This window comes from Xiphophorus hellerii, chromosome 19 (assembly GCF_003331165.1).
Source record: "Xiphophorus hellerii strain 12219 chromosome 19, Xiphophorus_hellerii-4.1, whole genome shotgun sequence".
In the NCBI taxonomy this organism is placed as follows: domain Eukaryota; kingdom Metazoa; phylum Chordata; class Actinopteri; order Cyprinodontiformes; family Poeciliidae; genus Xiphophorus; species Xiphophorus hellerii.
Window position 1 is genome coordinate 24,202,301 of NC_045690.1, and position 24,007 is coordinate 24,226,307.

A 24,007-nucleotide genomic window follows, 5' to 3' on the forward strand; every position below is an offset into this window, starting at 1 on the left:
TGAAACTTTAAGTTTTTGGCCATAATAATCATTTGAAGGAACGCATCATCCCGGCTGTTAAGTATTTTGGTGGCGTCGTCCCACTGTGTGGGAACTAGTGCATTTCATAAAATACACGATGAGGAAATATTAAGATCATTTAAAGCTTGAACACAAATGGGTCTTTGAAATGGACAATAACCTTAAGCAGATCACCAATACTTACAAAGTGGCTTAGTGACAACAAAGTTAATGTTCTGGAGTGGCCATCACAAATCCCTGATATAAGTTTAGGCCATTTAAAAGTCTAGGTCAAATTAAACAATTGAAATGTAAAATAAACAAGTCTTTCAATATTCTGAAAGTGCGGGTATAGCGCCACCTTGTGGTTTGGCAGTTTTCTCTGTGGCATGTGAACACTGTAGGCCTGAGTCAAAGGACTCTGCTTCATTTTGTCCAGAATTTGAAATGTTTGAGTTTCACACTGGAAAAACTTCAGTTCAGTTAATTTCAATTCAGTTCATATATATATAGCGCTGACAGTGAGTGTTTCCTCTGGCCATTCTACAAAAAAAATAAACAACAAAAAACAAACAAATAAACAGTAGATGTACAGAACCTATTTAGTTTAATCATAAAGACACATAAAAAGTGAATCACACTAAATTTTATTGTAGTAATACAACCATGCAGTGAGTCAAGTTCAGCTCAGTTAAAGTTGGTGAAATGTTTTTTATCTGAGGAAACCGAGCAGATTGCGTCAAGTAACTGAATTTTCAGCAATCCCTCCTTGTTAGTGGAGAGGAGAACTCCCCTTTAACAGAAAGAAACATCCAGCAGAACCAGAACCTGGCTCACTGTGACTGTGCTACTGAGATTGACTTTTTTTTCTTCTTTTAATTCTTTTTTCTTTTACATGAAAATGTATACATAGTTAGTAGAGGCAGAAGTTCCTTCGGTTTCTGTTAAACACAAAAAGACAAGTCAAGTGTATCGTCTACAGAAAGACAACAGGAAATTATTTCAACAAATTAGTGGCTAAAAAACACCTCCTTCTGGTGTTTTGATCCTCCAGTTATACATAAAATTAATGATGAGGCTTTGTTTTCGTATTACCATCCTCACATTTGGAACACCGTAAAGACCTGACGGCCTCATGCTGAAAGCAAATTGTCTTTTAGGCTGGCAACTGTTCGCGGATTTTATTTTATCTAAACTATGGTTTATGACTTATTTTTTAATCTGGATATTTATTTTACTATTTCTAATTAAATTGTATTTTATATTATATCACTTTTTATGTAAACAATCTGACTTTTATCGGCGAATAAAAAGCTTTTATTTTTAAACTTAACCGGAAGCATGTGCTGAACGTAGGGTCTGACGTCAGTCAGAAGCTACCCCCGGCTTCCTTCTGTCATGCGCGTGAAAGGAAAGGAAGGACATGACATGGGGTTATATTTTCCACTGACCACATAAACGAGCTCCTGATACTGTTTAAGTCGCCAAATAGTTTGGGTTTCTATGTTTCGCTTTAGTAGGACGTTTAATTAACCTCTAGTAGAAGCTGAGGCTAGCGAGTCGAGCAGCTAGCAGCTAGCTTTTTAACTCGCTGTTTAAAAGGAGCAACTTTAGCCCACAGAGCATGGCGTTAATCCTGTTTACGAGATCCCGGACACCTTTAATGAAAACGTCCCGGTCGTTAAAGAACGAATTCCGGAAAGGTAAAGGTAAGGTTTCTGTTTCGGTCTTTCACTAGCTAACATGGGCTTTATTATCATTGCAGTGCAGTGAAGCTAACAGTTAGCTTAGACATGATAGCATCTGGAAGAGTCCTGTCTTTTCAGGTGCAACTCGCTCTGTTTGAGTTTTTAGGTGGACTGAATGTGACAGCAGCAGATACAACACACTGCACATTTTAATTACGATTTTGTTCATTGTGACAATGAGCAATTTAGTGATTCATGAATCATTAAGTAAAATCTATGTCAACTGGGGTGATGGGGGAACATATGATCAAGTATTCAGGTTATCTGAGGGCAGTCCTCTTTAGCGCTGACCTGAAAGCGCCCGTTTGCAGTCCGAGGTGATGCTCTTGTTGCCATGGCAAACAGATGCTCCTCGGTTTACAAAAGCTAAATTAGGGAAGAAAGATTAAAATATGTCACAAAAAACACAAAAACAATATTTACCATACAATAAACATTCATTAAGTAAAGCAAAACTGATTACGCAAATTCACAATGTGCTTTGATCAATTTAGCGTTTTGAGTTTTCTGTCTGATTTATATATATATATATATATATATATATATATATATATATATATATATATATATATATATATATATATATATATATATATATAGACATACACTTTATGTCAGTCAAATAACTTACAGCACATTTCCACACCGCCTTCTGAAAAGTCGTAATTAGCAGGTCAGACGTCAAGGAATGAAAATCTGTCCAGGCCTTGAAAAATCAATCCATTTCTGCTAATTTTTATGTCCAAGATGAAGCACAAGTTATCTAAGGTTTACTCTTAGTTTATCTTAGCGTTGCTCAACATGTCATGACTTTGGAGTATTGTGTAAGAGGAATTATGATGTTTCAAATTTGTCGGAACTGGATAGCTTTCCAGTCTGTACTATAGTAAGGTGTTATTTTTGACTCACTGACTGGTTTTGATCTGGATTAGATCAGTGCGGCTTGATGTAATTTTAATGAGCCTGTCCAGTAAGCTGATGAATTTCCACAGTGGGTATCAAGATGAAGTGTCCAGTTGCACTTTGGTTATGTAATTTCTAAGTGGATCACAGTGAGGTCAGTGAAGGACTTTGATGGCATTAGTAGATGTTGAGATAAAACGATCTGCAGTGTTTTAAATGTGTGCTTGAAAAGTTCATACAGAGTTTTTGTCTGTCTACGTTGCCTATCCCTGTGCTTTTGGCTGCGGGCCCAAATTACCAGACAGATAGCACAGCTTCCATGAATAAAGGTCAACGCCTTTTATATCTCCACTTGAGACTGAGGGAGTTCAGTTCTTCTGTTTTGGTTTTAAAGTTCCTGTTGCCCAGCACTGTGCTGTGGCCTGTGTTGTACTCTAAACATGCACTTGCTGCAGTTTAACATTAAGATCTAATGTTACATTTTTATAACCTTATATCTAATTTTCTCCGTTTTAAGTCTTCATTTGTTTTCATTACAGGTATATTTAATTTTTTACTAAAATGTTCAGTTCTGGGTAAAGGATTTAAACTATTTACATCATTTTTATATGACAATGTTTTCTTCCTCACTGTCTGACCAGACTTGAAGTTTTCTCGTTCAGGTCAGATAAGATTCCTAACATTATCTCTATTTGCTAAATACCAGAATAAGTGGATATCTTTATAACGTTTTTTTCTTTAAATTTCTTTGCGCCAGAATATTTAGTAAATTGTCGTTTAAACTGTCCGACATGAATCAAAGATGTTGCACATTCTTTCACATATTTTTCACGTTAATAAGCTGGAATTCTATTCAAATCCTCCTGACAGAACTGGTGTAGCTGAGTGAGATTTGAAGTCTACGATAAAATATGTGGCCAAGGTTTCTAAACCCAGCATGCTTACTGACAGACAGAGGTTGATAGCTCTAAAGATGTTGCATTATGTTTCTGTGTTTGATATGATGTAAAGCACTTTGAAATGCCTTGCTGCTGAAATGTGCTATATATATATATATATATATATATATATATATATATATATATATATATATATATAAAAAAAGAAGTTTAGAAGTTTGGCATGGTGTGTTCACTAATCAGAAAAAGATTGGATTTCATTGTCAGCAGTTGGGGCCTACCCAGATAAAAATCATCTGATTCCCGTCATCCCAAGGTTTCCTCCAGAAAACTTGCTAAGTCTGACAGTAGAGGCGCTAGAACAGCACTGCAGCGGCCTGCTGTGTTTTTGAGGTAAAAAATACTGAAAGTTGATAGGACATTTGAAAATATCAGTAGGTAATTATGTGTTAATGAAAGACATTAAAAATACCTAAACTATAAAGTCTTAAAAATGGTAAACATAAATAAATAAAAAAAAATTAAAATATAAATTTTTTGCACTTCAGTTGTTTCTTTGTTGCAATGGTTGGAAGCACAATGGTAACATGGTATGGTCAAATTTTTTTATTTCTTTATTCATGACTTCTCACTTCATCCGTTAGCACGTAGACTGGTAAAGACAGCCAGTGGTTACGGAGTTCCATCCATCCATTTTCAGAGGCGGGATACACCCTGGACAGGTCACCAGTCCATCGCAGGGGAACATAGAGACAGACGGGACAAACAATCATGCGTGCACACACTCTTACCTAAGGAGAATTTAGAGAAACCAATTAACCTATCAGACATGTTTTTGGATTGTGGGAGGAAGTCGGAGTACTGACCATACCATGTTACCATTGTACTTCCAACCATTGCAACAAAGAAACTCTTTAACCCACCTTTGCTATCACTGTTACTGGTGTATAAAAAAACCCTATAATAAACAAACAATGCTTAGCCTGGTGGGTATTCAAGTAAAGTCTGGAGGCCCACCAGGCTTATAATACACTGAGGGGAAACCCTGCATCCAGTGTGTTTATAGATCTTCTCTGTTTTGAGAAATTAAGCGCAGCTGGAATGTAAGATTCAGCTGTTGTTTGCTCTGGACAAAATCTAGTACAACCACACACTAACATAACTAGTTGACAACAAAGCCTACTTTCAGTGTTTTATTTAAGAGCACGTAAATGAATGGTGATAATGATGACAGAGTGCAGGTTCCAGTTTGACCTTCTTACAGCCATTCAGCAGTGGCTGGGAGTCACCCAATAGCAGAAGAGCCAGAAAGGCCAGAACGACACAAACAAGAGCTGCAGCATTGTGTAATCTACTCTACTGTACTTCCAGGCTTTTCTGATTGTTACAGTAGGTGGGCGCTCGGCTGCAGAGTGCCAGTAATCTCTGCGTCCTCCTAGCTATCATGTTTAACCAGACGTTGCTGGATCTGCTCCAGCCGGCCATGTGAGAAGCAGAGAACGGGCGTGGTCGAGTTCACCGCCCTCACGCTATTGGCTGGAAGAGACCCAGAACCCCACCTTTGCTCTCAGTGCATGTCACTGGAGTTAGTGAGCCGGGCTGTTGGCCTCCGGGTGTGAATATTCTGTTTAAACAGAATAATGATAATGTTTTACGAATTTGGCACAGATTTTAGAGTTCTAAACTATATTTAGTAATTAAATGCTCATCAAGGAGCCGGACTATTGGGTGGCGGGAGGGGCGAGTCTGTTCTTGATTTTAACGTCACGTGTTTGGATATTACAGCAGCTGTGTGATGACCTGCTAAAGCCTCCAGCAAAGTGAGAAAGTTCAGCAAGTTTCTGTTATGTGTTCATTGATAAATGATTGCTTAAGACACTGGGCTGTGACTTACTAGAGTCTCTTATTGCGTAACTGGTGGGGATGAGCACTTCTATTATTTCTTCAATAAATTCAGAAAGATCAGTACAGTGCCTTTGGAAATTATCCGCTCTTCTTAAACTTATTCACATTTTGTTCTGTTACATCCATAAAATTGATTTGGATTTTATGTGACGCAGATAAAAGTAAAAAGCGGGTAAACTGTTACATGCATATGTATTCAGCTACCTCGAAGTTGCAATTTGCACATGCATTTTCCACAGCTTTTACAGTTGCAAAAATATAAGGGGTGTGAATACTGTAATAAGACACAACAGACCAATTCAATAAATTTGAATATTACTGAAAATCCATACATTTCAGGAACTTTATCCCCAACAGAAACAGAAATACATGATACAGATTAATTAAACACGGATGGATGTATGAAAGCATTTATTTGTATTAATTATGATGATTTTCTGCTTGGAGATAATGAAAACAAGACATTTAAAATTAGAATATTACTGCCTTCACTTCGTCATGGTTTTTTATTATTCAGCAGTTATGAGGCAAAACCTGAGACTGCTGCTGTGCATGAGGGAGTGAGTCAGTTGATGCCACTCACCATTCTTAGCTAGCCGTAAGAGGTTGAGTGGCTAAAGCTTTTCCTTTGCCTACATCCCCCAGGATGCGGCGCAGTTCTGGATCGGAGTTCAGTGAAATTATTGAATGTTCTATCTGACCTTTTTTCTACTGATATTGATAAAGTCTTTCGAGATCGATATCGTTAGTGATTTATTTTCAAAAGCTACTTTTAATTTGACAAATGAGCCTCATCAGAATGGCTGATGAGGCTATAAATATTCAATTTATTGAATATGACTATACATATACAGCACAGACCAAAAGTTTGGACACACCTTCTAATTCTATGGGTTTTCTTTATTTTTATGACTATTTATAAGGCAAGAAATCCCACTTATTAACCTGACAGGACACACCTATGAAGTGAAAACCATTTCAGGTGACTACCTCTTGAAGCTCATCAAGAAAATGCAGAGTGTGTGCAAAGCAGTAATCACAGCAAAAGGTTGCTACTTTGAAGAAACTAGAATATAAGGGCTATTTTCAGTTGTTTTACACTTTTTTGTTTAGTGCATATTTCCACATGTGTTATTCATAGTTTTGATGCCTTCAGTGTGAATCTACAATGTCAATAGTCATGAAAATAAAGGAAACTCATTGAATTAAAAGGTGTGTCCAAACTTTTGGTCTGTATTGCTTGTGACGGATTTGCCAATCAGAACCATGAGATGAATTCTTGTTAACTGTAAGTGTTTGTTGTGTTTTTTTAATATATATATTTTGCTGGCCAAATTCTCAAAGTATTTTGTTTCAGGTAAACTACAGGATGGTTCCTGTTTCAACTGCATGACTCTCAGACTCACCAGTCAAAAGTAAGCCACTCCAATGGCTCTCTTATGAAATTAAACTACCTGACACAACCTTTCTCTATCATGCAGACAAAGATTTTAAATATGTTTGTATCTTTTTGTACTGACAGGCTTGACGTGCTCCAGCTCGGCAGCTTGGCCCGTGTCTTCTCCGTCAGCCCGTCCCCCCCCCTGCCCGAGGAATACATGGCAACCTGTCAGACTCTGGACCCACGGCGACCGTACTGTGCATTTGCCGTGGCTTCCTCCAGTCCGGCCTGGCGTACGACAGGCTCGCCTCAGTACTTCCCGGGCGTCAGGTGGATACACACCTCAAGGAGACGATGGGACGACTCAAAGCTGGAGAAATCCCTAAAATCCTTAAAAGACAGGAAAATGAAGCTGGAGGAAGGCGGGCCAGTGTACAGCCCCACGCTGGACGCTGAACCCGTCAGACGGACGATCCGGCAGCGGGTCATCGACGAAATCAAGCACTACTACCACGGCTTCAGGCTGCTGTGGATCGACACCACCATTGCAGGACGCATGTTCTGGAAGATCCTGAATGGGAATCCTCTGTCTCGCCGTGAAAGGAGACAAGTAAGATTGGACGCACTTTTACGTCTGAGCCAGTAACTTTACTCAAAAGCAGCAATGCTTGCTAATTTTCATAGAGACAACAGGGTTGTTTTTAGGGTTGTTGTCTTGCTTGGAGGGACAAGCTTTTTTTTTGTCTCCGATCATCGACTAGCTTTTCTGATTTCATCCCCATAACATGATGGTGCCGCCACCATGTTTCACTGTAGGATGCTGCATTCACAGTAATGTGTATCGTTATTTTTATGTTAGACACAACATTTCTGATCAGTGCACCTTCTGCCTTTGTCTTTCTGTGGTTGCTGGCTTTCATTATGCATAGAGGCGAGGTTTTTGGAGCGCAAACTCCTTCAGAATTCCCAACATCCTCTATGTTGCACCTCCAACTAGCGTTCCCATTCCCCGACAGGTCGCACAAGACACCCTGGGCCAGCAGGGTGTCTTGTGCAAGTTGTCCAAAGGCCATGAGTTCAGAGGTAACTAGGTGAGGAGTCGACTCTTGCAGCTGAGACTTCTTGTTCCGTACAGTTTAATCCAGAGCTTTTCACGCCTAATGGGATCAATTACAGGAAATAACCACAAGCTGGGTGTTTACTCACCAGTGGCTCAGCAGCATTCGGTTGCTTTATTAAAACTCTTTAGGGACGAGGTTCACATGTAGAAACAGAGATCTGAGACTTTGACTTTAGTTCATAGCCTCCCAGAGTTTATCGTGTCCACAACTTCCACAACTTCAACATCAGAAGAAGAGACAATGAGAGGAAACACCCAGCCTAAAACAATCTGAAAGAAGGCAAATAATTCAATTTATTCTGTAATTTTCACTCTTGTAGTAACAGCTACTATTCACTTTGCCTTGTGTTGACTGAAATAATCTGAAGGTCAGGTTGAGGAAAGCAGAGCAGATCAGCAGAGGTCAGACTAACTGCGGCAGCGTTCATTAGTGAGTTTGGATAGAACAGATTAAAGTGACGTGATTGGCTGCTTGCCACTGCTCTGTCCACAATGTAGACTGGACTTACTGCTGGAGTTCAGTGAAGCTCTAGGGTTTGCATTGGTGTCTTTTGGTTTTGCCAAAAATATTACTAAACATTACTAATGTTTACTGAAGAGTAAACATTAGTAAACTGCTATATATCCAGTCTTGATCAGGTAAAAAAAAAAAAAAAAGTAGATTTGTTTCTTATTTTAGCAGAAGAACAATTCTTTAACTTCATTTCTACAAGTAAATGTCATTGATAGAGTCTCATTTTTAACTGTTTAAGGCAAACATACAAGGTGACAGTATTGTCACAACACAGAACAACCTGTTTGTTTGCCATAACAAAGCAGATCATTGGCATTTCTACGTATACCGTAAATAAACCTAAAATATCAAAAAAAATCTGAAAATAAAACAAGAAAACTGTCCATGGATGATTTCTCTATTGTTCTTAAAATATGTTTTAAAATCCTTGAATTGGCTCATGACAACTTTGGATCATGTTGTAGTTTTGGTTGAAGTGAAAGGGTTGCTCATAATTTGTCAGATTTGACGGCTATCATCTTAGCAGAGGGTGTTCTGTTGATACCCAGGTTTACAGTGGATTGGATCTTATCGGATAGTGTAAAATGTCATAAACACTCTTCATATTCATCATATTTATTGGTGGTATGTACACTAGCAACTAGGGCAATGTTCCAGCGCTGTGTGAGAGAGATAAATGACTTCTTACCAAAATAAGCTAACTTAGAGTCTCCTTCATTCAGTAACACTGTCCACACTGAAGAAGTAGGACTTAGCAGGCGCAACATCTGACTGAATGTTTGGATTTCCAAAGGGTTTCTCACCAGTCAGAACGAGATTTAGCTGAAATTGTCCACCATTCCATCACAACCTGTGCATTCCTAAGTATATTCAACGCAAACAGATATTAGCTCAAGCAGCTAAGAAGACATTTTAAACACTTTCATCTAGTTACCAGAGGAAACAAGGCTTTGTGTTGATGTTAAAAGCCCTTTCACTGACCACTGCTTCCCCTCTATTTAAGCAGCACCACCCCCCTCTGCCACTTTTCAAATGCAGGAGTCTTTCTCTTGTGCGCATGCTCCAAACCCATCTTACCATCCATTCATCTAACCTGGAATGGCATTGCCTCCTTAATCTTCTCCTTTCACATTCACCTACAATCCTCGGCCCTCCAGTTAGGGGCTCTTTCTGTTTCAACGTGTCACCCCATTCCTTCTGCTTTGATGCCAAAACTCCAGCAGATGATATACATGTCAATGGGCCAGCAGACAAAGGCCTTTTCACTCAAGATGGCCTAAATCCTCCATCGCACTGCCCCACTGAAATGCAGGTGGAGAGGACAGAAAAAGGCAGACTCGTGTTTTCTGGCATTCTCTTGCCTCGGGACTGGTTTGTGTAGGTTGCGTCTCGGAGCAGTCAGAAAGCCACAGTTGGACAGCTGTACAATGACACAGAACAGGGCTGGCTCGGTGCTTGGATTGTTCCTCTCTGTGCTTAACTAAAGCGCTCCCTGTTGAATGAAGGAGAGCTTTTTGAGCACTGTGGTGTAGAATGCCCATTTCGGCCTGCAGCTCCATGCAAAGAAAGCAGCAGGAATCATGTATGTGAACTAAGGGTGTGCGTGTGTGTGTGGGAGTGGTATATACAGATTCTAAGCGTGGCGCTTCTGTCTACAAACAAGAAAACCGAAAAGCATGCCAAAGATGTCCTTGTTTCTGGTTGAGATTGGGGGCAAAATGCCGCCCTCTGCTGGATTTTTATATAAACTGCAGCACAGTTGAACTAAAAATCATTTGAAAGGTGCAGACCCAAGTCTGTTGCAGCTAGGCCGGTCACTGTAACAAATTTTGCTGAGAGATAAATTGTCCCAGAAGTTATTGCAATACAAGATAATATTGTTGTTTTGAGACCATTTTCAAGTAATATAATGCTAATGACATAATAACGCAAGAACACATCCTCGAAGATCAATACACTGGAACTGGAAGACATTTTAAATACCCAAGATAAATAAATAAAACAACAGAAACGGCAAACAAAATGACTTATAAAGTCGTTGTAAACAAAATCGTCTTCTAACCAAAAGGACTAGTTGAGACCAAAAAACCAAACTGAAGACTTTTGTCAACCAGTTTTTGGTAGAGAGAGCGAGAAAAGAAAAACGAAGATTTTTTCATTTCATGCAAATGAAAATTTTTTAGCTCGTTTTAACCTATCATGCAATTAATTAGTTTATTATTAATTGCAACAAGTCTAGTCACAATAAACCAATTAATTGAATGATAAATTAAAATGAGCTTGATCATCACAAAAGTCCCAACTGGCATGTTTGCCTGTTTTTAACTGTCTGAGCCCAACAATTCATATGTTTTGAAGGGCAAGTTTGTTTACAGAGACGTTATAATCAATTGTACTTATGGTTTTGGTTGTGTTTGTTTATTGTTTTTGACAATTTTTTTATTGGATATTAAAAATATATTCCAGTTCCAGTGTTAAATGTTCTTTAGAGATTAAAGGGGTGAACTTACATTATTATGCCATTATCATCCTGACCCTTGAAAATGGTCTCAAAACGACAATATTATCATTTATCACAGTAACTTCTGGGACTATTTGTCATTCAGTTTGTAATCGTGTCAGACCCATACAGACCCATACATTAAATTATAATATTATTGAAAAGTCCATTTATTTCAGGAACTTTATGACTTGGTGAAACACATTATATAGATTATTAATTCCACACAGATGGATATTTGAAAGCCTTTATTTCTGTTAAATATATTTTTCTCTTACAGTTAATGAAAACATGACAATTAAAATTAGAATACCATATCAAACCAATAGAAAAATATTTTTTATATTTTGTGCTTTATGTGTGCATGTTATTTTCAAAACGTACTTTTAATCGGACAAACGAGCCTCATTGGGACGTATGTTCTAATTTACTGAATGTGACTGTAGTCTCCTGAGCTGGTGAAAGCTTGTTAAAGCATCATCTTATGCTTATTGGAATCATCATCCTCAGACTTTGTGCTCATTATTCTCTGAAAAATTCTCCTCAGTTCCTCAGAACGTGTGCAGACGTTTTCAGACTGCTGCCTTTCCTGGTGTTCATCATCGTCCCGTTCATGGAGTTCCTCCTTCCTGTGGCGTTGAAGCTGTTCCCCAACATGCTGCCTTCCACCTTTGAAACCCAGTCGAAGAAGGTAACCAGAGCTGTAGTCTAAAATGGTTCTTCATTTTAGCATTTGCCATTGTAGAGTCTCTGAAGGAAATCAAACCAGGATTCAGATAGTCTTCCAGTTGGGTTTTAAACGTTCAGTCAATATCTTTTGATAGCGAAATGTAGCGGCTGATGTTGTAAGCTGGTTGCATGCACTCACCACATGCATTTTCAGTCATTTAGTGTTTCTATGCTGAAAAGGGGAAAAATGTAAGTAAAAGTAAGGTGAATCTTTTCTCGTGTTTTTAGGAGGAGAGGTTGAAGAAGGAGCTCAGAGTCAAACTGGAGATGGCCAAGTTCTTACAGGACACCATCGAGGAGATTGCACTGAGGAACAAGGCTGCCCAGGGCAACGTGACCGAGGAGTTCTCCACCTTCTTCCAAAAGGTTGGTGTTGGTGACAAATGACCAAAAGGCTCCAGGTGCCTCTCTTCTGGTTGAAACAACTCATTTTCTGTGTATATCTAGACGTGTTAACGCCACTTGACCATTATGTCACATCAAGACTATAGAATTCTGTGCGTATTGTGACTCTTTCTGCAGATCCGGGACTCTGGAGAACGTCCCAGTAACGAGCAGATCATAAAGTTCTCCAAACTGTTTGAGGACGAGCTGACTCTGGACAACCTGACCCGACCTCAGCTGGTGGCTCTCTGCCGCCTCCTGGAGCTCCAGTCCATTGGAACCAACAACTTCCTGCGCTTTCAGCTTATCATGAAGCTGAGGGCCATCCATGCTGATGACAAGGTATGAAGAGTTCAGCTCCACTTGATGTGTGATGTCCTCCCATTGGGGGCGATGCTCTTATGACCCGTGTACCTCTATCCTCCAGCTCATAGCAGAAGAAGGAATAGAGAGTATGAGCGTGACCGAAGTGCAGTCGGCCTGTCGCGTTAGAGGCATGAGATCTCTAGGAGTCACAGAGGAACGACTGAGGGAGCAACTCAGCCAGGTAACAGAAATGACGAGTTAACTTTTCTACTTTTGTCTTGGCTCAGACTGAATTAGTGAAAGAACAGGTTTACGGAGTTCTAGGAACACTTAAAGGGGTTAAAGCAGAGGGATCAGGTAGGCCAAAATAGTGAAGTCAAAATACTAATTTGTAATTTCTAAAGCAACAAGAAACACACATTTTTTTATACTTCTTAACAATCAACTAAGCATCCAATAATTCTAATTAGACAAGTAAAGAAGTAAAACATTTTTTTTGTAGGAAAACAAACTTTAAATCTTTAAGAAATTAAGAAAAGAAAAACTGTTTGCAAATTCCTTTGGGTTAAGATGAAAAAAATTAAGAAAAACAGTCTTCCTAACAATTTTGTTTCCCTTTATTACATAATGGTTTACTATTATTTATTAATTTTTAAATTTTTATTTCTTTCGTCCACTACCAAATCAGATGCCTAAAGGACTACACGCTACTTTTTTATTTTTTTGCACATTTTGTTTTGTTTCTTTTGTTTATGCTCACTGAATCATAACACTTGTATTTGATATCACAATAATAATTTTAAAAAAAGATAAGAATGCTTGTATCTATATCTAGAAAAGAGAATTGGTCCGAGCCCACAGACTTGTGGGACTTCACAAGTAACCCTTTTCTTCAAGCTAGATGAGGAAGTGGGTCAGCTTCTTCTGCTTGTTTTTTTTTTTGCAGTGGTTGGACCTGCATCTGAACCAGCAGATCCCCACATCTCTGCTGCTGCTGTCCCGAGCCATGTTCCTCCCTGACACTCTGTCTCCAGCGGATCAGCTCAAAACTACACTGCAAACCCTTCCTGAGATGGTGGTACGTACGCTGGAATGAACAGTGCAAAAAAACAGACTGAAAAGCACCTCCACCCAGTTTAGCTGTGGATACAGGCCTAGCAAGTTTAGTCGACTTAATTTGCTCTAAGTTAAGTTAACTAAGCACGTTTATTTTTTTTTCCTTTTAGACCAAAGAGGCCCAGGTGAAGGTGGCTGAAATCGAGCTCTCCAAAGTGGACAATAAGACCAAACTGGAGACGATGCTGCAGGAGGAGGCGGCAATACGCCAAGACACCAAGGATCGGGAGATGGAGAGGCTGGCTGATGCTGCAGAGAAGGCTGCTAGGGTATGTGTGTGTAAACCCAAAACGTTTTACATAAATCATACAGTTCAAAGTTAATGCTACCAAATACTGAGGAAATGTTTGCAGACCTCTGATTTGGAGACGTTAGTAAATAAATCTCAATGACATTTTCTCTTATTACTGTAGCATTTAGCAAATAGAAATAATTTTAGTACCGGTAATTCTAACTGACCTAAAACAAGAGAAGTGTGGTCCCATTTTAAAAAACAACAACAAACAAAAAACTTAATACAGACAGTTTGGGTGATTTTTGAACTTTGTTAATTGGGATTTATCATGACAATCATAAATCAGAATTCCTATCATGACAAGAAATGTATCACAATAAATGATTAAAGATACAATAAATGCCCATCTCTAATTCAGGCTCTGTCCAAGGCAAACTCGCATTTCACTTCAGGTTTTGGAGTTGCTATAACACAGGTGTCAAACTGAAGGCCTGGGGCCAAATCTGGCCCGCCATAGCTTTTTATGTGGCCACATTACTGGGACATTACATCAATAAGTCTACAAATATTCACACGAAATCAACAAATTTGCAGATTTTTTTCTAATTTTACTGCAAATTTTCTCAAAATTGGTCAAAAACATTGGATTGAAGCCAATGCTGCCTCAGTCTTCAGGGAATAGTCCGTAACTGACATGGGGAGTAATAAGAAGTCACATTGAACATCACATATTAGCGCAAATATTGTAAAAACCTCTTACAAACATTTCTAAATAGGCTAAATCTATAATTTTGTAATCTGTAAAACACTAAAATAAATCACAAAATGCTGGAGGAACAGCTTTTTATTGATATTTTAACGACTTAATTGATTTTGTCAATATATTTTGGCACAACCGGCACTTTAAGAACATTCAGATTTCATATGGCCCAAAATGAAAATGACTTTGACACCCCTGTGCTACAACATTAAAAATCATTGGAACTATTGAGAAATCCACTTTTAATAAAAAAAAAAAAAAAAATCTATCATCATATTCCTGTGGTTTATTTACATAAGAACAATTATTACAGTTGATCAAAAAATAATTTCAGTGTGCTTCCACTGGTCTAATCTGTTTTACTTTCACATGTATGTGTTCGATTGGCCTCTTTTGCATGTTTTACTGTGTATTGTTGTGCAGGAGGACGAGTTGGAGCTTGAAGTCGACGGTGTGAAGCACAGCGATGCAGAGTCTGCGTTGCTACAAGCTACCAGAGCAGCTCAGTCAGAGACTCTGAGGGACACAGCTCCTGTTATAGAGGGAAGCAAGGTAATATCATGAAATAGTCCTTTAGCTGCGTTTCCATTACAAAGGCACACACATCTTTGACGATTTTCTGCGAATGTAAAATTATTATTTTTTTTTTACAATTTCCTCATTGTGGTGTTTGCATTAAGCAAACACCACAATAAGAAATGAAATTAGTCACACATGAATAGGCTTCTTGACACAATAAGTCATTAAAAATCATGGCAGCGACAAATGTAAACAGTTACATGAGATATATTCATAATTCAGTCATGGTGCTGGCGCTCATCATCTATCAGCCAATCAGAGGAGTCTCATTCAGGCATCGGAGCGACAAGCCCCGCCTACTTGAGAGCAGCTACCTAAGTGGCAGCGCTTTGGGGAAATTGTAGTCTGTGATTTTATAGAAGAGTTAAATATTCAACATGCATCAGTGACACACAACGTTTTGATGCTGTGAGAGCTCTGGTGGAGCCAGCTGCACATCGTCAGAAAAAAGTGGAAACAAACCATCCTCCTCCAACTTCGTCCCGTCATCTTCTTTATTGTTTGCATCAGTAGTAACATCTGGCTGTCGGTCATATGACTCATTTGATGCAGTAAAAGTGTTTCCTTTGCAGTTTTGCGAAATAAATCTATTTCTGTACAGCTGAAAATCTACCTCATCCTAGTGCGAAAACTTTATTTCCAAAAAACATTAATTATTTTCAAATTTGCTGTGTTTTCATTTATTTGCATAATTTCAATTTGTGCAATTCTATAGTTAATGGAAATGCAGCTAGTTTGTTTATACTCATTACGTCTGTACTTACTTGGATACTGATAAAGATAAAACAATGACCCTCAGTATTAGTGGTGTAGACTTTATTTAATTCTGACGCTCTCTGTTCAGATGGAAAGCTTTTATCTCTTACTTGTTGTGATCTTTTTGTTTCTTCCCACCAGTATGAGCACTGGCACACGTTTCTGCGTATTCAGGTTAGGTTTAATGTTGCTCCCCTACAGCTGATGGATGTAGTGTTTGAGTTTCTTTAATGAAATATTAGACTTTATTTGCTGTTCCGTTAAGCACTCGTGTATTTGAGCTCTCCCTTTCCCTCCTTGTTGTGATCTTCCAGCTTTCATCTATATATATTCTTCCCTCATGTCAGAATGTAATGACCCAGAGTTCCCCCTTACGTCCTCCTGTTGGTTGATCTCTTTTGGCTTCCCAGTAAATGTTATTTTAATAGATTGTACTTGTACAGCGACTGTGGACCTTTTCACATGTTGTCAGATTACAGCCATTTTCCCCTGTAAGTACAGCCACAAATCCTTTAAGGCAATAGTTTTCCCACTGGTCAAAGTTCAGAACCCACCATCATTTTTTATTTTTTTTTAAAGTACTTAAGTCAGTCGTTTCAATTCACTATTTCAAGCATTAATTAATCAGAAGACTGATCTAACAATTAGAGTAGTCACATAAAAATATTTTTAACACACTGTTTTCATGCAAATTTTTAAAAATCTCATTATGAAGCTGAAGCTACGACCAAAAAAATGCACAAAAAACAGGCTCTTTTCTTCATACAATCACATTATTGTATAAAACACTGGTTGTACATATACATGAATCTTATCTGTGAAATATGACAGAAACGGGCTGCAATTATTATTTCTAAAGCAGATCTTTAGAAATAATAAAGTGGATGTCATGTTTTAATGACATCCACTTGCAGAATATAATTTCTTTTGCCGTTCTTTGATTGTTTCTTCTCATTCCAGGATGAGGAGATAAGCAAAGAAGAGATCCACCTTCTGAGTGACGCCTGCTCTAAGCTGAAGGAGCAGAAGAAGCTGCTGACTCTGGAGAAAGAGGAACTGGAGGAGCTGAAGGATGACGTCCAGGAGTACAACGAGGTGCTTTTATACTCGGACTGTATCCATGTTCACTTCAGTTGTTTCACTTAAAAAATAAATGAAAACAAAATCATATTTTCGTCGATACATAAATGCACAGAATCATTTTAATCCTTTTGTGTGTCTCCAGGATCTGGAGGAGATCAAAAAGGAATTTTCCAAGAACGGTCAGGAGAAGGCCTTGAAAGAGTCGAAGGCCAGCAAGCGTTTGTCTAAGAGAGTCACCCGCATGATCGGTCGCATTGATAAGATCATTGGGGAGCTGGAGAAGGACAAAGTCATGCTGGACGGGCAGGCGGAAAGCGGAACCACTCTGCCTGTTGGGTAAGAGTCACATTTACTCCACATCCTTTTTCTTTTACCCACATTTTTTCACAGCTTTCTCATTAATCATTAACAAACCTCTTCATTATCATCAGCCTCCACATAAGGTGCTTTTTGACTGCAGGAATCATGGTAGTTTTCAGGAACCATTATAGGTACCAAAAACTACAACCTTGACAACTGGGTGGAGGTTGCTAAGCATTTTGTACGGGTCACATCCCCTCCTTACACAAAAGAAGAACTTTGGATTTTTGCTTACAAACACAAAACTTAAATTCAGTCGTTCATATTGAAAATTTCAGCCTTTTACAGTGAATACATTCAAATATGTGATTAGAATCACTTAACCTTCTGGGAAATATTAGAAAAACAAATTAAGTGACTTAATTTCAGCTATCCTGAGTAAATAAATGGTTGTGCTTAAAGTAATTGTAGGTATTTAAACCAGTAGTGTTAAATTATTTTACATTTAACACTTGTAGATTGTAGTTTTCTAGCCGATCACAAATCTTTGAAAAGCTGATTCCAATTTATTCTGATATTCATTTATTTATTTGTCTGAAAAGTCAATAGATAGCGACGTTGTGTGTCTGTATTTAATGCTCCTGTTAGAATATAAGGAAATAATAATAAAAAAATGTGAATTTTACTAATTTCTCCTAAAATTTGTCAAGTAACCACAGTATTTGTTTAGGAACACCAGGTAGTACCAGAACTCGGGGAGTGTGACAAGTAATATTTTTTTCCCCTGTGAGGATCAGCAAAAATAATTGGAAATTTATTGCAATATTTCTGAAATATTTGTAGTGATTTCTTTAGCTCTTGAACAAAAGCCATCTGTATGTGAAATAATCTGAGATTGATGCGGATTCATTTGGCGGCTCTGATCTCTGCTCCTCAGATCAGTAAGGCTGCTATAACGACCAAGTTTGAAGTTTGCGTGACGTGAACAATAAGACGATTCATACATCGTCAGTGGCCGTAATTCACATAAACAGCCTGTTTCCAGAACCCGCAGTCAAAACGCACCTTCTCATATCAGTACGTTTCTTGTAAAATGGTGGTGGAGATAACAAAATATAAAATCAATCAATTAATGAATGTCACGACCGATCGAAACACCAAATCCAGACCTAATTGATTTCAAATTTTGCAGATTATTCTTCACTAAGTATAGCGATGCCGTGAGGTAAGATGGACGGTGTCAAACCATTACTGCATGTCAGACTCTGACGTTGCATCATGGCTTTTCTCATGCTGAAATAGTTCTGCAGAGAATCCGTCTTCAGTCCTGTTGCTAACCTCAGAACTGCAACAGAATTCTGCCGGCAGGTTGCTGTGTTTGGAATAGGCTTAACAGCTCTGATCTGTTGATGAATACTTTCAGACTTGATGCTTGATTTGTAAAATTTAAAAGTCAAAAATGTTTGTCCAAAAAGCATGAAAGTTTCTGCATATTGTAGATCCTTTATGCAGCGAGGCTACGCTAACATCTGACTGAAACCATTAAAGCAGCGCATTAGGCTAAAAAGAAAATTTCAAGCAGCATGTTGTGCATTTTATTTCAGCATGGGTTCAATTACTTACCCAATCTGCTTGCGTTATCAACAAAACCCCTGAATCAGTTGGACCGGCGTGATCTGGGAGACCAGAACGAATGCAGCATGTTGATTTGGGCGCTCTCCACCACATTTTACACCGTGCCAAAGCCGGTAACCGTTTCCTGTATGCAGTCTGTTCTACACCTTCAGGGAGAACCTGATCGGCATCGACGAGCTCATCAACGTCATGCGGCAGATCCAGAACATTCCAGAGGACAAGCTGCAGAGGATCGCAAAAGCCCTGGACGACAACAAGGACGGAAAGATCGACATCGACGACGCCATCAAAGTACTTTGAACACTACATCTTTCACACAGCATACAGTGTAAAAGTGTTCATGCCCCATACTAATTCTGACACATTACAGCCACAAACTATTTTGCATGTTACTGGGATTTTATGTGACAGACCCCCACCAACTCTGAGTTTATGTGGAAGGAAATTATATATGGTTTTCCCTTTTTTTCTTCTTTTTTTTCCCAAAAGAAAAAAAAAAAGCTTTTTATCCATTTGTTTTCACCGCATTTACTCTGATACCCAGTGGTGTGCACACTTCTGCTATTTAACTAATGTGCTAATAGCAGAGCTAATGTTTTGTTTAACTTTGAAAACATTTAGCTCACTTATCCTCTCTTAAATTAATATTTTGAGATCAATTCTAAAGCGCTTATTTAGCCCCTGTTGTGCAAACTGTGGGTTGAAATAAGTTAGACACCTGTGTTGAAATTTTCGGAAGAATTATTCAGGAATTTAGATGTTTATATACATGCTCTTATTTTGTAGTGGGTGAAGTTTACGCAGCAGTCCTGTTTCCTCTCTTCACATTCTCAATTAAAAGAAGAAACATACAGGAACAAAAAACACGGGCAGTAAAGAACAAGATATTGACATAACTGCAATATCTAAGGACATTATAGAACCTGTAAATTCTAATATCAAAAGCTAATGCTCAAAGGTTGTAGCCCTTAAAGAGAAGATATATTTTGAATATCTAATGCTGTAGCGGAGCTAATGTTTATGATTAGTGGTTTAGGGTTAGGGCAACTAACCTTTTAGTTAGCGGTGCCGAATACTGCATTTCATTTTTCGCTTTTTAGCTCCTAAGCTAATTTTCTTAGTTTGTAAACTTTAAGTTGAATAAAGTTCAACATCTGGGTTTCAATTTTCTTAAAAATTCTTCAAGAAGTTAGATGCTTATATTCATGCTCTTATTTTGAAATAGGTGAAGCCCGTTGACCCACTAGTTCAAAATTAAATTGGTGCTGGAAATTTGTAGTCTTTCAAGGACAGATGTCATTTGAATTGAAGTTAGCACTTTAGCATTAGCTTCTGCTAAGTACCGTATTGGTAGAGCTCTTTAGTGACAGCAGAGCTAACATCTATGATTAGTGCTTCAGGGTTAGTTTTTGTGTTTTTCAGCACCCAAAAAACTAAAAACCAAATTTCTTTGTCTAACCAATGTTCTTCCGGGCCGTGTTATTTTCAGATGGTGGAACTGATCGACAAGGAAGACATCGACATCTCTACTTCGCAGCTGGCTGACATCATGGTCATGCTGCAGAAGGAAGAGAAGCTGATGGAGAAGGAGAAGGCCAAAGACAAAGCTGAGAAGGAGCAGGCAGCCAAACTCAACAGCTAACTCATCTTCCCTCAAAAACACAGAGAGCATTTGTAAAAAAGAAAAAAAAAAAAAAAGACCACAGATTAGCTTAGTCTGCTCTCGGAATACTTCGGACATCAAGTCAGTGGAGAATTACAAGGTAACAGTTGCCATGTGGAAATAACTGCTTAACAAAAAAATATCAATAAAAAGGCCTCCTTCCTCTTCAATGCACAGAATTAATTTGAAAGCTATTATGTAAAACCTTTTGGAGTGATCCTATGTATTATGTGGACACTTGAGTTTATGTAATTTTAGCTAATTTATTGATACAGGGAGCAGGGTGACATGGAACCATGGTTGCTTTACGAACTAAAAGCTTTGAGGAGAAATTTGATCATATTAGTGGATGTGATATTTAGAGTTTGTGGTGAAACATCTTGCCTTTCATTTCAATCATGTCATCTCACACAAATGACATCCATTCTGGACTTGCACAGTAAACAGTATAGTCATTATTGTCATTCCACTAAGTTTTTTTTCTCTTTATTTTCACCCACCATCCAATGTCATGTACTTCCTTTCTCTTTTTCTCATTTGTGTTTGTTCTGGTCGGTCGGTACCGTTAGTGGCTGCTACCAAAGACGTTATTAGACACAACGCTCACATTGTGAATGTGAAACTAGCATAAATGCATTTTAAAAGTGCTTTACATTAGTTTATTCTGGAAATGAAAGCAGATTTAGATTCATTCCAGTTAATATGGAGCTTCTCGGATGGTATCAGTTACTTACTGTGGTATACATAAATGTGTTGCAACATTTATACCTCTAGCAGCACTAACTTGCTGGGGACATTGATTCTTTGGCCGTCTCCTCAGGGGTCTTGTGCTGTAACATCGAATGCTAGCGGATCTTTGTTGATCTGACCGTTTCTTGTGCGTTCTGTAGAAGCACTGTTGGATTGAGACTGCAGTTTGTAGGCCATGTTGGTGCTTTACACTCTCTGCCTAGGCATGGGTCAGTTACTGTGTATCAAAGTATTCTGATGTTGGATAAAGTGACGACTTAAACACCAAAACAACACAAAACATCCTATTGTTTCTGTGCTCTAAAGCTCTCATAAAGGGGCAGTATTATGTAAAATCGACCTTTTTTAAGCTTTCCACAATGTTATAATGTAATTTTCTCATAAAAAAACACACCTGTAGTGTTGCTTTGATTCTTTCATGCATGTTGGAGAAATCCTCAAATCTCCGCAGTAAACATTCAACTTTGCAAAACACCTGGGTGGACTTAGCCCCGCCTTGAAGGCGCAGCTCCTCCTCAGAGCTGCACTTCCCAAACTTCCGCCTCACAGAGCAGCTCTCTCCCTCTCAGCTCCTTCAGACTAGCCAGCAGCAATTAGCAAACACCTGGTGGAACTTATAATCTGCTGAGCTCATTATAAGAGCTACTTCTCTGAGCAACATTGGTAAAAAACATTGCCAAAGGGTAAATAGAGGAGCCATGTTGTGATCACTTTCTGAAGGCGGAGTTTCAGAAAGAGCAGAAGCTTTGGAGATCCAATTTCTAGGCGTTAAATTACAAAGACAAATTTCTTTTAAGTTGTATTTCTTATATTTAGCATTTTTACAACAACTGAAGGTAGCATGGCTGCTTAATTATGCTATTAAACTATTCTATATGTCTGGAAAACACACAATACTGCCCCTTTTAATAAGACGCCAGAGCGGAATTGAGCAATTCCCTTCACCCACCCACTGCTGCACACTGCCTGTGTAGCAGAAAGAAAGCAACTGCACTTTTCTCTCACTTGCAGGAGAGGTAAACTGGACCGAAAATGTTCGAACCATAGACAGGGGTCTAATTGCAACTGTTGAGTCTATAATTAGCTCGTCTGTTCAGCAGCAGACTGCAGGCCAGCTACCCGAGCGGATAGCCTGACTAATTAACATGCTAACATCAGCTTATTATGCTTGTTACTCTTGAAATGTTCAAGTTTCATGACTAATTATTCGACTTTCTAGCTTCACTGAATCAAAGTAGAAATAACTGAATGCTAGACCATTAGAAAAATTCAATACTACAGTGGCAGCTGGAAATGTTGTTTGTTTCAATAAAAGCAACTAGATCGCATTTTACGTCTTTGTTCAAAATGTAGTTGTAAATTGTGTTTGTATTCAATGATATGAGGATGTCACACTGGCCCATGCCGAGCTGCGTCCCTTAAGACGTTTAAGGACGACTTGACTCTTGGCTTAGAGAAGTCTGTCACATTGAGGATCAGATTTTTATTTTATCGTTTCAAAGCAATACCCATAAGAGTGCTACTTAATGTCTGCAAGCAAAGCACAGCTCTGCAGCAGCACTATCAGTTTCATTTAATGGTTGTGGCTGGTTTTTATATGTAGTCTCACCTCCTTGTAAAGTGCCCAAGTTACACTATAGTGCTCAACACCAAATCCTGGTTACTGCTAAGAAAACAAAGAAAACCCAGATAAACAGAACCAGTATACGCACCACAAACCAAACATCTGTCCGAGCTGGTTTTATGAAACTGGAGGATTTTAAATTTGTTTATGAAGAGGGTAAACTCAAAGCTTGAATGATTCATATTTGCTCCACATGGGTTCTGGTAGAATTCTGATAGAATTGGGCTTTATAGGATAAATACAAAGTGGCCTTCTCTTGATGCATGTACTACTAATGGTTCATGTACTGTTTGTATATTTATTTGTAATTTTTTTTAGACCTTTAAGGAGATAATAATATTTTTTTGGTTATTATGAATACGAGTGTAGAACAGATTATTTAGAATTTTACCCTCAGACCAGTTTCAAAATAATATCACACTGCAGCTATGAATGTGTTAGTTTTAAACAGGGATATTTTTTTTCTTTTCTTTTTTTTTTTTTTTTTTTTTACGGAAAAATTATAATTTCATGTACAGGGACAAAAAACATTCAAACTTCCACATAGCGCCATCCACGTTTCGTCACCGTAAAAACACAAGCGTCGATGTTTTTTTTATTGGGGTTTTTGGGACAGAACAAAAGTGGTTCCTTCTTATGAAGTTTAACGCTTCATGTCTGACTTGTAGTGTTCACCATCTTCCCTGTCGATGCTGAGAAGAGGCATTCCCACAGCATGATGCCACCACCCCTGTGTTTCACTGCAGAAGGGTGTCTTCAGAGTAGGCATTCGCCACTGAATTTTATCGGCCTTGATTTCCTTAATGTCTGCAGTAAACAATAGTCACCGCACCGTTGCTAACTTTGTGACTTTGTCATTATATTTACAGGTTTTAAGACAAAAAGAAACGGTATCGGCCAGAATATCAGAATTGCCATTTCAAGATGGGCCTGAAAACTGCAATCGGTGCATATTTGTCACATAAAATCCTAATACAGATCCTGAGGTAGTAACAAGCCGAAATGTGGAAAAGTTTTAACAGTACAGTAAATGAAGCGGCTTGGCAGTTAAATATGTCAATATGTAGTTTAATCAGATCTCCAAGTAAATGTTACTCCGATTAAACAATGTTCCCGT

At 38.5% G+C, this 24,007-nt stretch overlaps 1 protein-coding gene across 6 annotated transcripts; it reads left to right on the plus strand.

The window, feature by feature from the left end:
* Positions 1-1,376: 1,376 nt before the first annotated feature.
* letm1 (leucine zipper-EF-hand containing transmembrane protein 1) lies at positions 1,377-24,007 on the plus strand. 6 transcript variants are annotated; one of them, XM_032547578.1, is made up of 15 exons: positions 1,377-1,709; positions 6,813-6,870; positions 6,978-7,446; positions 11,518-11,661; positions 11,928-12,065; positions 12,222-12,425; positions 12,511-12,630; positions 13,336-13,467; positions 13,616-13,774; positions 14,924-15,052; positions 16,796-16,930; positions 17,061-17,254; positions 18,411-18,443; positions 18,988-19,144; positions 20,343-24,007. In XM_032547578.1, the coding sequence occupies exons 1-15, from the start codon at positions 1,625-1,627 to the stop codon at positions 20,493-20,495; spliced, it is 2,310 nt and encodes a 769-aa protein (XP_032403469.1). In that variant the 5' UTR covers positions 1,377-1,624; the 3' UTR covers positions 20,496-24,007. The 6 variants fall into 6 exon arrangements, with proteins under 6 accessions (XP_032403469.1, XP_032403471.1, XP_032403470.1 ...); XM_032547580.1 differs by having other exon boundaries at positions 19,006-19,144; XM_032547579.1 differs by having other exon boundaries at positions 1,377-1,703.

Excerpts from the sequence above, each read along its gene's own strand:
- letm1 (XM_032547578.1), top strand. The coding sequence starts at position 1,625 with ATGGCGTTAATCCTGTTTACGAGATCCCGGACACCTTTAATGAAAACG. Across the intron at positions 1,710-6,812 it reads CGAATTCCGGAAAGGTAAAG|GTAAACTACAGGATGGTTCC; the intron begins GTAAGGTTTCTG and ends ATTTTGTTTCAG. Across the intron at positions 12,631-13,335 it reads TGAGGGAGCAACTCAGCCAG|TGGTTGGACCTGCATCTGAA; the intron begins GTAACAGAAATG and ends TTTTTTTTGCAG.